The sequence below is a fragment of the Bidens hawaiensis genome, unplaced genomic scaffold (assembly GCF_021521415.1).
Source record: "Bidens hawaiensis isolate Kalapana, Puna unplaced genomic scaffold, B.hawaiensis_p1.1 tig00021032_1, whole genome shotgun sequence".
NCBI lineage: Eukaryota > Viridiplantae > Streptophyta > Magnoliopsida > Asterales > Asteraceae > Bidens > Bidens hawaiensis.
Genome location: NW_027493251.1, coordinates 337,546 through 353,958, shown reverse-complemented (window position 1 = coordinate 353,958; position 16,413 = coordinate 337,546). Strand labels below are relative to the sequence as shown.

Here is a 16,413-nt window from a genome sequence, read left to right as displayed (position 1 = left end):
TATTATTTATAATTAAAAAACCAATTTTATAGTAAAAAAAATAAACAAGTCTTGGGTTTCATCAAAACCATATAGCTTTTAAACCGAGTTATAACAACACATTTATTTGTGAAACAATTTATCATCAACCCATAAGTATATTATTAACTTTCATACAATAAAAAAAAATATAAATTCAAAAAATAAAAAATATTAGAACAAACAATATAAAACAATCCCCGTAATACGGGGGATAAAAACTAGCATATTTATAATTAGGTTTATCCACCGTATTACGGTGGTTGTTTTCATTTTTCGTTTCTAATATTTATATATTTTTATTTTAATTTTATTTATTATAAGGGAGTTAATAAAATACTTGAGGTAGGATTCACAAAAAAATTAGATACCATAACCTGTTTAAAAGCTATTTGGGTTTGATGAGACCCATGACCCTCTTATTATTATTTTTTTACTATAAAGTTGTTTTTATAAATAATATTTTTTTTTAAAAAAAAGTGGATATTAATTTTTAATATATCTCTATTTTATATGATTTTCATATTAGTATAATGAGACGTTACAACTCGTTTAAAGGTTAATTATCTGGTTTGGTGAGGCCTATACCCATGAATTCGGGTCAAATGTTTGAGAAGTCTTCATTTACAAATAAAATAATTTGGTGGCTTGAGAGAATGTAGGAAGCAACTAGAGAGCTTTTAAAGGTTTGACTCTATTATCATGGCCGACTCTAAGGGAGGGTCGGGTGGTCGATGCCCCGACCTAACACCCCGATAGACCCGAATTTTTTTAATATATATAATATTATGAAGAACAATATGTATATATAATGTTAAAACTTAATTACACAACCACTAGTTTGGCATGTTTTAGTGGAAAAGAGGTATGAGTTTTCAATGAAATGTTGTGGGTTCTAACATCACTTAGAAAAATTCCAATCCTATTTTTGTAAAAAAAAATTACACAACCAAATCATACTTAAATAAACTCATTTAAAAATTTGATTATTTAAATCCAACAAGATACACCTCTTTATTTAAGGCCCAAAAATATTTTCGTCTTCGAACTAAAAACTTTTAACCGTTCTCGAAGGTAGCCCTGATTATTATATATCTTAGATTAAGATAAGATATCACGCTAAACATGGTAACAAAGTAATGGAAAGATTAGGCAATCATTCAAAAGAATCACTTTGAATGTTTTCAATCATATTAACATAAGGGAAAGTAGGCAATCACTCAAAAGAATCAAAGCAAATAAAAACAAAAAAACAAAAACAATCTATACTATATAATAAATAAAAGCTTTTCATGTCACATGTCATTCTCTTATGTATTCTTATTTTTTCTTCTCGCATCTCTCTCCTATTAAATGTACATTAATTATAATACTTTTAAAGTTCTTTTTATATATATTTTGTTGAATGATTTCTATAATTCCTTTTACAAAACGTATTTTATATTTTCAAAAAACGTTAGATTTATTTATAAAACTGAACATTTTCATTAATCAACGGGTTTATTGTTAAAACACGTGGATCTTTAATTGAACCCGACCCACCTTCTTTTCATCTATAACCGTAATATCTTTCTTTATATCCATATTTTGTCGACCAAAACATTATCGATTCTCCTTTAATGTACATTCTTCAACTAATCGAATGTTTTCTTCTATTGATGGTTGGTTCCTATTGTTTCGACTGTACCGTTTATGTTCTCATAATACTATTTTACTTTAGTTGCTACTGTATTTTTAGTGCATTATCTAATGTTGTATCAAAAGAAGTATTTAGAGATTTATGTTTTATTTTTAAGTTTGTGAATATTAGTTATAGTTTAACTTCGTACTTAATGTATTACTCAACTTTATTTATTAAAAGTTATCACTTACAAAATTTAAGTTGTTTAAACCGTGTAAGACACGGGTAAGTAACCTAGTAATGAATAAAATCAACTTTTAAGTATATGAAATTATGAGTAACTACAATAGTAAACTTAAACAATCTATCAACTCATTCGAACCCAATTTCTAAAACCTTGTTGAAGAACCACCAAACATCTGATCTAGAACAACCACGAGTCCCATCGCAACCGTGGAACCGATCTCCGGCTGTACAACGAGGCGGAAAACATCTCCTCCGAACGCAACACCTCCCACGGCTTCCTTCCGCTTGATCTCGGCAACGCACCGCCGCTTGTCATCGTACACCATGCAGCACCTCTGCGCGTATGAGCCTTCGATCTCGTACGCCACACTCTTCTTTTTCTTTGGTGATCCAGCTGTAGTACTCACATGAGCTATTGACTTTGCGTTCATAAAATTCATGTGTTTCGTCACCGAGAAACGATGATTCACAGTAGTTTCTCCGTCGTACGCCAGCCAACTGTCGGTTATGCGTGCTTTCTGTTATTGTTAAATCAACGAACGAAATTCAGTTAAAACTGATCAATAAATAATTATTACTCATATTACATAATTACCCTATTTGTATATATAATTACTATACTTGATTCTCATAGTTAACACGTTAATTTCATTTGTACGTTAACTTTCCCCCGTAAATATATATATTGGTTTAGAAAACAATACAAGCCTCCTATATAAATAACACTATATATATATTAACAAAATGACTATGCTACCTTTACTAATATATATTATTAACAAATTAAAATAATCAAATCCATAGTTTGAATCTAATTAAAATGTATATATATATATATATATATATATATATATATATATATATATATATATATATATATATATAGAGAGAGAGAGAGAGAGAGAGAGAGAGGGGATCATGAGAGAACTTCATTTTATAGAGAGAACTAGAAAACTAATAATTTAATTAAAAAAATATTTTTAAAATTTTTTTTCTTTCATCCTTCTTATATGTTGTTATTCTTCACCACAAAAATATATAAAAATGAAAAAATAAATAAAAAAATTAACGAGTAATGTATATATGCAATACACCGACTTTTTTTATAATGCATATGTGCAATAGTGTGTATTTTGGTATTTGAAATAGTGTTGAATAACATATATACAGTTGTTTGTATTGTATATTTGCAATAATGTTATATTATATACAAAAATTAAAAAAAATCGATATAGTGCATATGTGCATTACTGTTGTATTACATATATACGATAATGTGTTTTGCATACAATTATTAGTGTCGTATTTGCATATATAGTGTGTATTGGATAATGCAATTGTGTTGTATTATATGCAATAAAGCACTATTGTATATATGAAATAGGCATTAGTGCACATATGCACTACATTACTACACCGACAAGTTTTTTTTTTGTATCAATATCATCTAGGAAAGTAAAAAAAATCACAAAATATTTTTTTAAAAATAGTTAAAAATAATTTTTTAGTAGTTCTCTAGTTCTCTTTATAAGAGGAGTTCTCTCTAGATCCCACCCCTATATATATATTGTTTACACATACCTTGCGGCGGAGGGTGAGGAGAGAGCGTCCGGAGGCGTCCATGAGAACAACCTCCGACTTGTTGCTGCCAGCGTAATTATCGACTCGAAAGACGAGATTGCCGTTGGAATCATAGACCGTAAATCCATGGCAGCTGAACAGAAGTGATTTCTTCCAAACTGTGAGGACGACGGGGTTAAGGTTCCGGCCTGCGGTTGAGGTCTCATCTAAGAACCGTTGTTGGTCGGAAGAAGTGAAAGCTTTAGGGTGTACTTTTGTCATCTTTCACGAGTTCAAGGGTGGCTTGTGTAAAACTAGTTGTGTCAAAAACTTGAAAACGAGAAAATTGAGATTTGATTTGAGAGTGGAAAGTGGTGTAGAGGGGTATTTATACTCTCATTTTTTACATGCTGGAAATTACGAAAATACCCTGAGATGGAGACAGAGTAAAAAACGTTGTTTTAATGATTTATTACGAGCAAAAAATGGGAAAGATGGTGTTAATTGTGTTATTCGTTGGACCCATATATATTATTCCCCTGTTTCTCTTTTTGGTTGACAAGAAAGTAGAATTTCTGTTACGCATCTAAAAAATTCATTGAATCGATTCCAACCGTGTGACACCAGCTAAATCGAATGATTCGGCCGGGTTACGAGTAATTACTAATTAGTTCGTGTTACAAATTAAAAAGCCAAACTGTTTGGTGAGTCCGACAGACCCATCTACATGCCAGCCCTTTTATTTTCCAAAAAAATAGTTACGGGTTTAGAATAGTAATTCCATCAAAACCGGCTTAAAAGGACCGTAAACATCTGTCGTTACAATTGGTCAATCTGAACTTTCTTTTGACAAACTCGTTTCCAGGAATCTTTTCTTTTAAAAACAATTAAAGTGCAAGATATGTGTTTTAGATTGATGCTAGACATTACTTAAAACTTTTATAAAACATGCATACAAAGTTACAAACAGTATGAGGTTTGTCTAAACTGTCACAAGTGTAAACCAAAATTGTAGGTTCATAAGAGTAAATCATATGCAAGTGGTTGATACAAATCAAATGTGGAATGTTACAACTTACAACCCCCAACCGGTATCAAGGTCACTCAAATCATGTTTCCCGTGGTTAAGGAAATCTTATCATTGTGTTTGCTTGATTATATGCAAAAATTATATCTCGAATACATTTGCTTGATTTATTATATTTTTTAAATATAAAATTAGGAATAGAACAAACACAAAAATAACATTACTTTGTTGGGACCAATTTAAAAGCATATTATGTGTGTGAGGTTTGAATTGTTGGTACTTGACTCTTAAAACAAACAAGTATCAGGCCTCCGCGTTACAATGGGGGCGTCAAACATTGAAATATGTAATGTCGAAATGTTGCATTGGACCCGTGCGTTGTGACGGGATTGTCAAGCCAAACGGAAAGTAGACATAAAAATCGTACAACCAGGAACACCTATAGTGGTGTCATAACACGTAAAAGTTAGACTAAAACATAGAAAAAATAACTAAGTCACCATATGATCGAAACGTTGAACGTGAAAATACACGAAAACCGTTGAACCACACACGTGCGTTGCAGTGTGTTAACTCGCAAAATTCAAACCGAAATGTTTAACACAAAATTTGTAAAAGAAAAAATTATTAGGAACCAAATTTGAATGTGGAAAAGTGTTAGTACTTGGGGTTAAAAACAAATGAAAAATGTTTTATGACAAAGTTAAAGCTAAAAAGTGTAGGATTAAAAGTGAAACTGAAAATTTAAATTATAATTAAAATAAAAATAAAAAAACTCTTATACCCAACATACAAGTTTTTATGCACAAAGAGTTTATGTTTGTATATATGTAAATTTCAATCGTTAGATAAAAATGAATCGATGATAGCATGATAGTATCTGTTGACTATTGTACTTTCTTTTATTTATTCTACTCCGTATTTGTTCTCTTTTAAGTTGACACTCTTCCATCAATATTCTTTTTATCTATACTATATATAACTAGTTTGAGCCACGTGTATTACACGGGTAATAGATGAAAAAATTAAACTTTAACCATTAAGTGAAATACATTTAACAAATTGATCATATATTGTTAATACAATTACAATTAACATTAAAATTACAGAAATTAGATAATTAAGATTACACAAATATGTTACAAAAAGTAAAAACTTCCTTTTACACTACATTTGTGATTTTATAATTAATAGGTATACATTGTTTATCAAAAATCAAAATCTTTAGTCCATGTCTATTTGTAACTCTTAATTAGGTAACATATATGTCTGCTTATAACTCTTGATATAGCCATGTATAGCTGTCCGTGCGACAAAAAAGGTTCTCCAAATACATACCAACTCTAGATAAATGATAATACGTCACATCCATGAAATAATTAAAAAAATATTCATACACATAAAATATCATAGATTTTAATCAATTAATATGATGTCATTTGAGAACATCTATTCATGTTTATCCAAAAAAAACATGATTATCCCAGAAATTATATACCTACACTTTGATGTTATAATCATCTTTGGTAATCTTTAGAATTTGAAATTGATTGATCACGATAAATTTTTTGTCAAATTTTTAATTGATTTTATATTTTACAATTAAAAATTATATAATCAAGCAACATAAAAACCGAAAATTAAACTATAACAAAATAATTTGTTCATTACATATGAATGTAATTGCTAGAAAAATGACAAATACATACTAACCTTATAACCATGTTCAAATAATAGTGATTATTCCGAGTTAGAAGATTTTTAGAAGATTTAAAGTTGCATAAAGTGAATGTAGTGATTTTTATATATAATAGTTGGGAGTATGACTGCCACTTTTACCCGTAACCTGAAACCCAACCCAAGAAAACTGTACCCGAACCCAAACTAACCCGACCCGAGAAACTCGAACCCAAGAAAATACTAACCCGAACCTGAACCAAAGTAATTCTTGGTTTCGGGTCAACAAAAATAAACTTTTAGTTTTTAAATAATATATATTTTTAGGTATTAAAAGCTAAGCCTTAGTCGCTGAGGTTATCAGGATTTAGTCCTAGTCGATTGTTCTCATTCCACATATAATGAATCGATTGTTTATTTTTTATTATTTTGAATATAAACCATAATAAACAATTTAATTATGTACTAACCAACATGTAACACTAACATAACCTCAATTCGTTGTATTTGTATAAATATAAAATTAATAAGTTAATATAATACAGGAATTATGTAAATAATTGATGAAAACTATATTCTAGGTTTCAATATCCTAAATGATTTTTTGAAAACGAAAATAATGGAATGGGATTGAAACAAATTTTTTGGTTTAAAATATCAAATGCTTTTAATTAAGTAAGTTATCTTATACAGGCATATTAATTAAATATATTTGAATGTATAGAAAAAGTATAAATCAAGTCATAAAACATATGTTTCTAAAACATTTTGATCTGAGTTATGGAAGAAAATATTAAAAACTAAATATTGATCTTCTTATTCCTAAAACCCTTTATACTACACAAAAAAGTCATATAAATAGATGATAGATAATTCATAGAATTAATCGTTATACATATAGATTATAATTATACTATTCAACTTCAATGATTTAATGCTAAACACTAAGTTATATATATATATATAAGGAAGGGTTATTCTAAAAAGAAGTAGTTTCCTAGGAAGACTACGAATAAATCTTAACCATTGGATCATGTTAATCAATGGTTGAGATTTAAAATTACAAAAAACCGTCATTGTTTCCTAGAAATACTCTTTCACCACTATAATCGACATAGTTTCCTAAAATTGTTCTTTTGCCATAGGTTGTAATGCCACATGTCAAAATTCTATTGGCTTTTACCATTCTTAGGAAACTCTTTATTTTTATTTGAACCTTTTTCTATATATATATATGATAGGTATTCTCCATGTTTGTAATATTTATACAAAATGTTCGTAGAAAATTAAGAAAATACACATTTCGTGAGTTCAACTGCATATGAGAAAATTTTAAATTCAAATTTGAAACCAATCTTATATGAGAAATTATGCACGGCTGTGTGAATCTCTGCTTAAAAACAATTTGTTGTATACCATACAAATCCAAATTCTTCGTCAATAATGCACCTCTATTTTTTTTTAAATTTGCAATTACTTATGATTTTCAAATTTTATTCTAACAGGTCTACAACTTCAATTTTGATATTTTCTTATTTCACCATTAATGCTAATGAATGAATCAGTTATGTAACATCCTGAAATTTCCAAAATAATATTAATTATATTATTTAATAATAGAGGGAAAGTTTACTCGGGTTAGTCGGGAAATAATTAATAGAGTAGAAGCTAGTATGGGTCGGGCTAGTGTTGGGTAATGGATATGGGTTATGGACTTGGGAAGGAAGGAAGAGACCGTGGGCTTAAGCCCATGATCCATAATTATATAAACCTTAATCCCCATTTTCCATTCATTTCACACATATTCCATACACCACCAAAACACACACTTAGCTCTCTCTCATCCTACTCTCTCTCTCTCTCTAGCCGAAATCAAGAGGAAGAAGAAGGATAATCGATTTCCGACCCGAGGTAATGATAGTTTAATATTGTACGGGCCTAAAACGTTAGTTATAGTCGCGTAACGACGAGCCGACACCGTTAAACCGTTTAAATCACAAGATCCGGGTGGAATCGGGTATAAACCGGACCTAAGATGAGTTTAGGGATCACCCTAGCTCAAATCTGGATCAAACGGGACGAAAAACGATGAAAACGGTGGAAGAACGAGTGAGGTCTCGTTTTTCCGGCCAAAATGCGGTTTTCCGGCGATGACGGCGCCGGAAAAGATAAAGGTGTCAGGGAATGTTCTCTGACCTAACCCTAGTTCGCTAAGGAAACTTAGAGAACTAGAGGGTGATTCGTTAGCTAGTTCGCTAAGGAAACTTAGAAAACTAGAGGGTGATTCGTTAGCTAGTTCGCTAAGGAAACTTAGAGAACTAGAGGGTGTTTCGTTAGCTAGTTCGCTAAGGAAACTTAGAGAACTAGAGGGTGATTCGTTAGCTAGTTCGCTAAGGAAACTTAGAGAACTAGAGGGTGATTCGTTAGCTAGTTCGCTAAGAAAACTTAGAGAACTAGAGGGTGATTCTTTAGCTAGTTCGCTAAGGAAACTTAGAGAACTAGAGGGTGATTCTTTAGCTGATTCGCTAAGGGAACTTAGAGAACCAGAGGGTGATTCTTTATCCGATTCGTTAAGGAAAAGGGTAACGAATTACCCTTGATTCTTTAAGACCATTCGTTAACAAAGATAACGAATTAGAAGGTCTAATTCGTTAAGACCAAAGTCGAACTAGAAGTTTAACATAATGACAGAATGGTCCTTGTACTTAGAAAGGAATGAGATAATTACATAGTAGCCCTTGGACTTTGATAATTTATGAAAGATGCCCTTAAAGGATTAACGAGTAACGATTAACTAACCGGGTAATGATTCAATGAAGTAAAATCGGCTTAGACACGTAAGACTAATTAAGTAGTAATGAGGATGGCTAGAGTAGTATTTGATATTCAATTATTAAACAGTTAGACGCGCACAGCTCGAGAAGGAATAATCAGTAGCCGAAGAAGTAACCAAGTTCAGGTGAGTTTCTAGCCCCATTTCCTTGTTATGTTTTCGGGGCTGTGTGCATACTCGATGTGAAGTGTGAATACACTTACCTTAAGTGGTAAGTGTATGCTATAGATGTTATACGAGGTAGCTAATATATAATACTTGCCGGTGCGTGAACGATCTTCGGATATTGCACGCATCGCCAAGGATAGTGATTGCCAAGTGGTTATTAGTGTGTATGAATGCTATGATGTGACTTGCTTATTATGTAAATGATATGAAGCGTGTTGTAGACAAGTAGAGGTAGAGCGTGTTAGAAGTGGCAAGAGTCTAGTAAGAGTGTTAGTGGCATGACGATAGTACGTGGTAGGGTAAGCCTATACGTGACTACGCCATTAAAGTGGCAAAGTGGCACAACGTTATACGTTATTAAAGTGGCAAAGTGGCATAACGTTATACGTTATTAAAGTGGCAAGGTGGTAGGTGTAAATAAGAGGCTAAGTGGTAAGGTGAGCAGGTTAGATAGTGGACTACGTGTCTTCGGATACGTATACGATGCATGTAGTGGTTGTATGATAAGTTGCTTGATTAACTAGAACTCACTCAGCGTAACTGACTTTTAGTATGCACGCAGGTGATCAGACCAAAGAACTAGCATGAGGATGGCACATGGCATGGATTGAACGGCTGGCATCTGAAGATGGAAGAAAGATGTTTTAAATATAATGATTTGTTTTATGGTATCAAAGAAGAGATTGAATGTTTTGTAACGAATGCTTCAAGTAAACGTTTCCGCGAAAGTTTTAATTAACTCTGATTGCAAGAACTGTGTTTATGAGTAAATCCGACGCTAAAGTAAGGCTACCGGGTTCGAGGCCTTACAAGTTAGTATTTACATTTAATAAACATAAACTTGAATTCATATATTGAAATAACTTAAAAGATACGGACCATATATGGAAATTTGTTATAAAAATGTGAGAAGGGCTATGAGCTTGACAAGTGGCAAAAGTTGTAGTCTTTTATTAGAATAGATAGATGCATGAAACATGAGCAAATTAAGACACTTACATTTTAAGTAATTCACAACTTGTAAAGCTTAAGGTACACCTTCTATAGCATGTAAGATAGGGACAAACTTATCCATTAAAAAATATACACGAAAAAAGTTACAACATTGCCCCCTCATCTTTACTCAACCTTTGTAAATTTAAAATATTATTACAACTTTGAACCTTCATCTTTACCAATATATTCTTTTTTATTTTAATTGTAACTAACTTCCCACCAACAATTTTCCAACGGCTATAACTTTTTCATACGTTAATACATTTTTAAAAAAATTACACCATAAAAAAAAGCATTTTATTGTCTTTAATTTGGGTATGGTATTGCTATAGTTTTTTTCAATTAAAAAAATTAACATGTTACATATAGGCGTTCACAATTCAGTTTTAACGGTTTCTAAGTTAAATAGTGAGCTAAACCGTTGGTTTGATTTTTTTTCATTAAAAACGAAAACTAAAGCGTCGAAAATTTAAACTAAATCGTTACTAATGGTTTGGTTTCACGCATTGAGTTACAATAATAAGTTTACAGTCCGGTCCGGTTTTATATGGTCTATTTTTGGTATAAACCGTAAACCGAACTGTTTTCTATGGTTTGAACATTCAGAAACCAGCTAATCAAAAGTGGCGATTGGTTTAAACGTTTTCAAGATTTCAAACGAATGTTCAAACATCCGTAATTGTTACATGATTACTAGGATTTTGGTTTCCCGCAGCATCGCGCGGGCACCCGTCTAGTTTAAATACATTTACTATATATTGAAAAATTATGTATACAATATTATTGTTTAGAGTTGGTTTGATTTAGATATCCCTATACAACAATGATTATTCTATAACAGTTACTTTTAATTGATCATTGTTACTTGAGTCTAACTAAGAATATAAGATATATATCATTCTATAAGATATAAGAACGGGTTTTATTCACCGAGATGAATATAACATGACCATGCAACCAAATTAACTTGAATGGTTGTAATTGCTTTGATTAAACATGGAGTTGTAATTACTTTGATTAAATAGGATGGGTTGTGATTAAATACTATTATGTGTTTAAAAATTGACTTATTTGGGGTGCCAATTATCCATTCTAAACTTATAAAAACACAAAACGTTGTAGGTTATAACTCATTATTCTAAACTATATGTATGATTATTAACAAGTAATTTTAAATAAATCATCTCTCATATTTATGGTAAAGATAGTTACGGGATGGCAATAAGTAGGTGGTGTGGAATCCCTAAATTTTTTGCCTTTTCGTTTGGTGATATGATGGAGCTCCGTTCCTCAGTTTCTTTGGGAAAGAAAGAAAAGGATATTTTGCACAAATTAATTATTAGCGTTTGTTGGAGAGCTTGAAAAGTTAGAAATGAAAAGCTTCGTTAAGGTAAACACGTTAAGATCGAAGACATAATGGGCAATGTTAAAACGTTGAACTTTTCATGGCTAAAAGATAGATCAAATAAACACGTGGGAGATTGGAAGAGCTGGTGTAAGTTCGCTTAAATATAATCTCGTTTTGTTTGGCGGTTGCTCATCTGACCTCTCTAGAGGAGCCTACTAGTTAGTTGTTTTGTGTATGATGTGGCTGGTTTTTAATGAAATTCATCTTTCAAAAAAAAAATAATAATAATAATAATTATAAACACCAGCTAACATATTATTTATAAACTATTTTAAAAACGTCTTGACATGCCAGATATTAAGTTACACTTCTAAAAGTTTATAAAATTTTAAATAATTTAATTTTGTAACAACGTCAATATAACTAATTAAACTTTTTATTATTAGTTTCTATATATGACATATTAATATTTCAGATTCGAACACAACCAATTCGAATAATAAAGTTAAGATACCATCTAACAATATTTCAAAATAACATATGAATTGCTAAATTAATCGTTGTATTTCGGTTATATTAATAAACGAAATACCAAAAGAATACTAATATTTGGGACCAAATTAAAAGGAATATGAATATGATGCATGTTAGATTCGTACGTCTAGCTCAAGTGAAAGTCTTAACAAAACATCTCTTGAAACTTACTATGGCTTGCTCCACACATTTGCTTTTGCTTATTCCGCCACATCAAATGTGTTGTTAGTTGACATTTTTGTTTCAATATAACTTTTAACATACATTACACGTATCTTTCACATGCTAAAGTGAAATCCACTTTTTATAAAGTAAACGTCTGTCTACTTTACAAACCAAATGTGTTACACACTTATACTTGAGTAAACGGTTGTAACGCTATACATAATTTCTTAAAACAAACAACTAAAATAGGATCTTGACTTACCATACATAACATTATTTTAGAGAATGTTACTAAAGTGAAATATTATGTAGATAATACTTTGACTAAGAACTTAAAACTTCATCCGGTTTATCTTTAATTTCGTAAAGTGGATTTTCAACATATTTTTTTTTTCATCTTCAACATACAATAACTAACATTTCATATCGTGTGGAATACCACAAAGAAAATTTTGTTTCACATTTATGGTGAAAGAAATATGTTGCATGTTTATCAAATTTATAACTAACATACATATTTTAAGAAATAAAAATGGCAATCTTGTTGTTTTAGAAACACAAGAATTGGGGCCTCGCAATGATTATTTTATCTCATACCTTTCTTCGTTCATGGTTTGATATTCTTGTGTCCTAGGCGTAGAGGAACCACACCAACCCATCCCGCACTTGGTGGTTAAACTCTAATGCGGTGACGATACAGTAGGGGAGGTCATGCAGAAAAATATCTCGACGCCAAGATGATAAAAAACTTCACATCTCCCGTTCTTCATACTTTACAACTTCATACTTTTTCAACATGGAAAAAAATAAAAAATAAAAAGGTCGTCTTATTCAAAACCCCAATTATGGTATCCCTTCTCTCCCACTTCACACCTCGTAACGCGCCGTTCTTATAGAAATAAAGTAGAGATAAAGACGCTTTGACATCTTCAACGCCCCAATTATGGCATCCCTTCTCTCCCAGTGGGGCCTGTAGCTCAGAGGATTAGAGCACGTGGCTACGAACCACAGTGCCGGGGGTTCGAATCCCTCCTCGCCCACAAAAGGGAAGAGTCTTTCCCTCTGTGGGTAGGAAAATCATGATCGGGATAGCGGGCTATGGAACTTGGGTGTGGGACATACCTTTATTAAAATGCGGATACGTAGGTATGCTTTATAGCAACGAAACCGTGAAGCTATTTTTCGTAGTTTTCATTATTCTTAGTAGCTTTTACTTCCTAAGTTTACTTTTCATTTTTAAATCCCGAGCAACTGAGTCTTAACTTGCCCCATCTCGTTGCAAGTTTAACACCTCGCATTAATCTGAGCTCTAGACGAACTCCTTCCCGACTCCCACTATTCCTATTATTTCACATATCAAAAGATGACCCACCACTAGCACTTTTCCGACAAGTATCCTTATTCGACAAAATATCCAGGATTCCTATAAATGTCATGCCCCCCCCCCAAGGTTACAACATCATTGTGCTAGTGTAACGTTAGGCCATAATGGCCTAGACATATAACTATAGTTAGTACATTCTTTTATTTTTCTTTCTTTGAGTTAATATGCAACAAAAAAACTGTTTGTTTATTATAAAATATAATATTATTTAACATACACTTCATAAAATAGTGAAATTAGTTCTTGAAAATGTTCGATACGATACCAAGTACCAAAGGAAAAAAAATCAGTAAAATTATAGTACCGTACCGATCTCGTAACCTAAAAAAATAAAGTAACAAAAAGTTAGTAACAAATTGATATTGAAAGTACACGATTGGGTACTAGTGTCATTTGCTTACCCCTAAAAACAACCCTAGATATGTAATGTAAATAGCCAAATAGGTAGGGTGATGACAAGCTTTTGGGTGTTAACATGGGAAGGGTATGTTACTATGTTATGAAGCCACATTTTCTGTACCTAAATTATAAACTTCACAGGACATATATGATTGCACTTCTTTTGCAGAACTAATCCTTTTCATCATGCTATTGCTATAAACTCCATCCATCTAGACTACGGCTTTTTTGATCCATAGCAACACGCGAGTTACAACAACTAGTTGAGCCTTTAATTGATCGATAATATACCAAAACAAAAGTCACTATGGCATTTCTAACATTTAAGGATCTCCTTACGGAAGAACAACGTACACAATCTACAAACTCACTCATACTAAATTCGATGTTGGGCCACCTAATCCATCTATCTTTATTTTTCCTATAGCCCAAGCTCAAAGTGTAAGTATTTTGATCCAAATGTCAATTTGTCTTCACTTCGGAAGTAATTCACGTGTGGAACCTTCTGGAAGAACCACCAAACATCTGATCTAGAACAACCACGAGACCCATTGCAACCGTGGAATCAATCTCCGGTTGCACAACCAGACTGAAAACATCTCCGCCAAACGCCACACCTCCCACGGCTTCCTTCCGCTTGATCTCGGCCACGCACAGCCGCTTGTCATCGTACACCACGCAGCACCTCTGCGCATATGAGCCTTCAATGTCATACGTCAGGCTCTTTTTCTTCGGTGATCCTGTAGTACTCACGTGAGCTATGGACTTTGCTTTCATAAAATTCACGTGTTTCGCCGCCGAGAAACGAGGATCCACAGTCGTTTCTCCATCGTACACTAGCCAGTTGTCCGTAATGCTTGCTCTCTGTTGAATTCAAAGAAATTACTCAATCAACGTCATGTTTGAGATTGAGTTTGAAAAACGTTTATTCGTTTTTTCAAAAAGCCAATTAACAATTTAATTCTTTTGAAAAACTGTTTTTTAACTCTCTCATAAAACTAAAATAAAAAAAAAGATTTTTATAATTGCTTCAAATGATAAAATTATACTCAACTAAATGCATATATTTAGGTATGTCGCATTTTTTATCCAATACTGGTATAGGATTTCAAATGATAAAATTATATTCAACTAAATTTTTTATCCAGTACAACACAGCTGGTACCATTATTGTTACTTTATAGTTTTCGGTACCGGTACCCTTTAGTTTTCGTATTTAATTGATACCGGTACCAAAAAAAAAAAAATAGGTACGTTTGTTTTCGGTGTAGTATTTAATTGTTTTAAATGAAATATAGTTTGGTACCGGTACAGTACTGATCCCATCTCTATTTATATATTAACTATACATACCTTGCGGCGGACGGTGAGGAGAGAGTGGCCAGTGGCGTCCATGAGAACAACCTCCGACTTGTTGCCGGCTGCGTAATTATCGACTCGAAAGACGAGATTGCCGTTGGAGTCGTAGACCGTAAATCCATCGCAATTGAATAGAAGTGATTTCTTCCAAACAGTGAGGACGACGGGGTTAATATTCCGACCAGCCGTGGAGGTTTGCTGTTGAGGGGGGCTAGCAGCTTTAGGGTATACTTTTGTCATATTGTTAAAGTTCAGGGGTGGATTGTGTAATTTAATTGTAAGAAAGAGAGATGAGATTTTGTTTTTGATGAATGGCTTTGAGCTTTGAGTGTAGCAAGTGGTGTGAAGGGTATATTTGTAGTGTCATGTAACATGGGTGAAAATTACCAAAGTACCCCGGCAGGAGATTAAGATTGAAAACGTTGCTATTGATTTGTTTATGCCCTTATGAGGACTTGTAGGGGATAGGGTCAAACTCCAAATGCGTGTCTATTAAGTGTTGTTTAAGTTTTAGAGTATTCTTAATTCATTATTTAATTTTTTTTATGATAGAATTTTTTAAATTTTAGGATATGGTTTTGAGTAGTAGGTAGAGGAGGGGACGGACTAGAAATGTCTTTTTATGAGAAAATATTGTCTAATTAAACAAAAGAACAAAATATAAAGATTTTTTAATGTAATTATAGATATAAGAATTTAAAAAGGAATAGTAACGCTCTAAGTCTAGGTTTAAATTAATTGATCATAGCCTACCCTTTAGTTTTAAAGAAGTGCATTTTTATTTCCTTGAAAAATACATTTTAACTTTTTTTTTAAATTAACAACATCTTAGAAAAACTATATAAATTGGTGAACAAGTTTATGTCATACACCAAAACAAATACACAAAATTTACGGTTAAAAAAAAATAAATTTTATAGAAAAAATGTAACGAATTTTAATACACTGAGAGTGATCAGCGAACCCCTTGAATCCCTTGGTTCTATATCTTTCATCAAATAAGAAATGAAAGAAGAAAAGAAAATCAATGAAAAATATGCATTGATCCCACAGTCTCCATGTGATTTTTACTGGTATG

General features: G+C 32.1%; 1 protein-coding gene across 3 annotated transcripts; it reads right to left on the bottom strand.

Annotated features, from left to right (window-relative positions):
* Positions 1 to 1,977: 1,977 nt before the first annotated feature.
* LOC143562558 (protein LURP-one-related 8-like) lies at positions 1,978 to 15,619 on the bottom strand. Of its 3 annotated transcripts, XM_077050324.1 has the most exons (3): positions 15,330 to 15,619; positions 14,726 to 14,840; positions 1,978 to 2,297 (listed from the first exon to the last, which is right to left on the bottom strand). In XM_077050324.1, the coding sequence occupies exons 1-3, from the start codon at positions 15,573 to 15,575 to the stop codon at positions 2,029 to 2,031; spliced, it is 630 nt and encodes a 209-aa protein (XP_076906439.1). In that variant the 5' UTR covers positions 15,576 to 15,619; the 3' UTR covers positions 1,978 to 2,028. The 3 variants fall into 3 exon arrangements, with proteins under 3 accessions (XP_076906439.1, XP_076906438.1, XP_076906441.1); XM_077050323.1 differs by lacking the exons at positions 14,726 to 14,840; positions 15,330 to 15,619 and adding an exon at positions 3,467 to 3,898 and having other exon boundaries at positions 1,978 to 2,403; XM_077050326.1 differs by lacking the exon at positions 1,978 to 2,297 and having other exon boundaries at positions 14,433 to 14,840.
* Between the last annotated feature and the right edge of the window lie 794 nt (positions 15,620 to 16,413).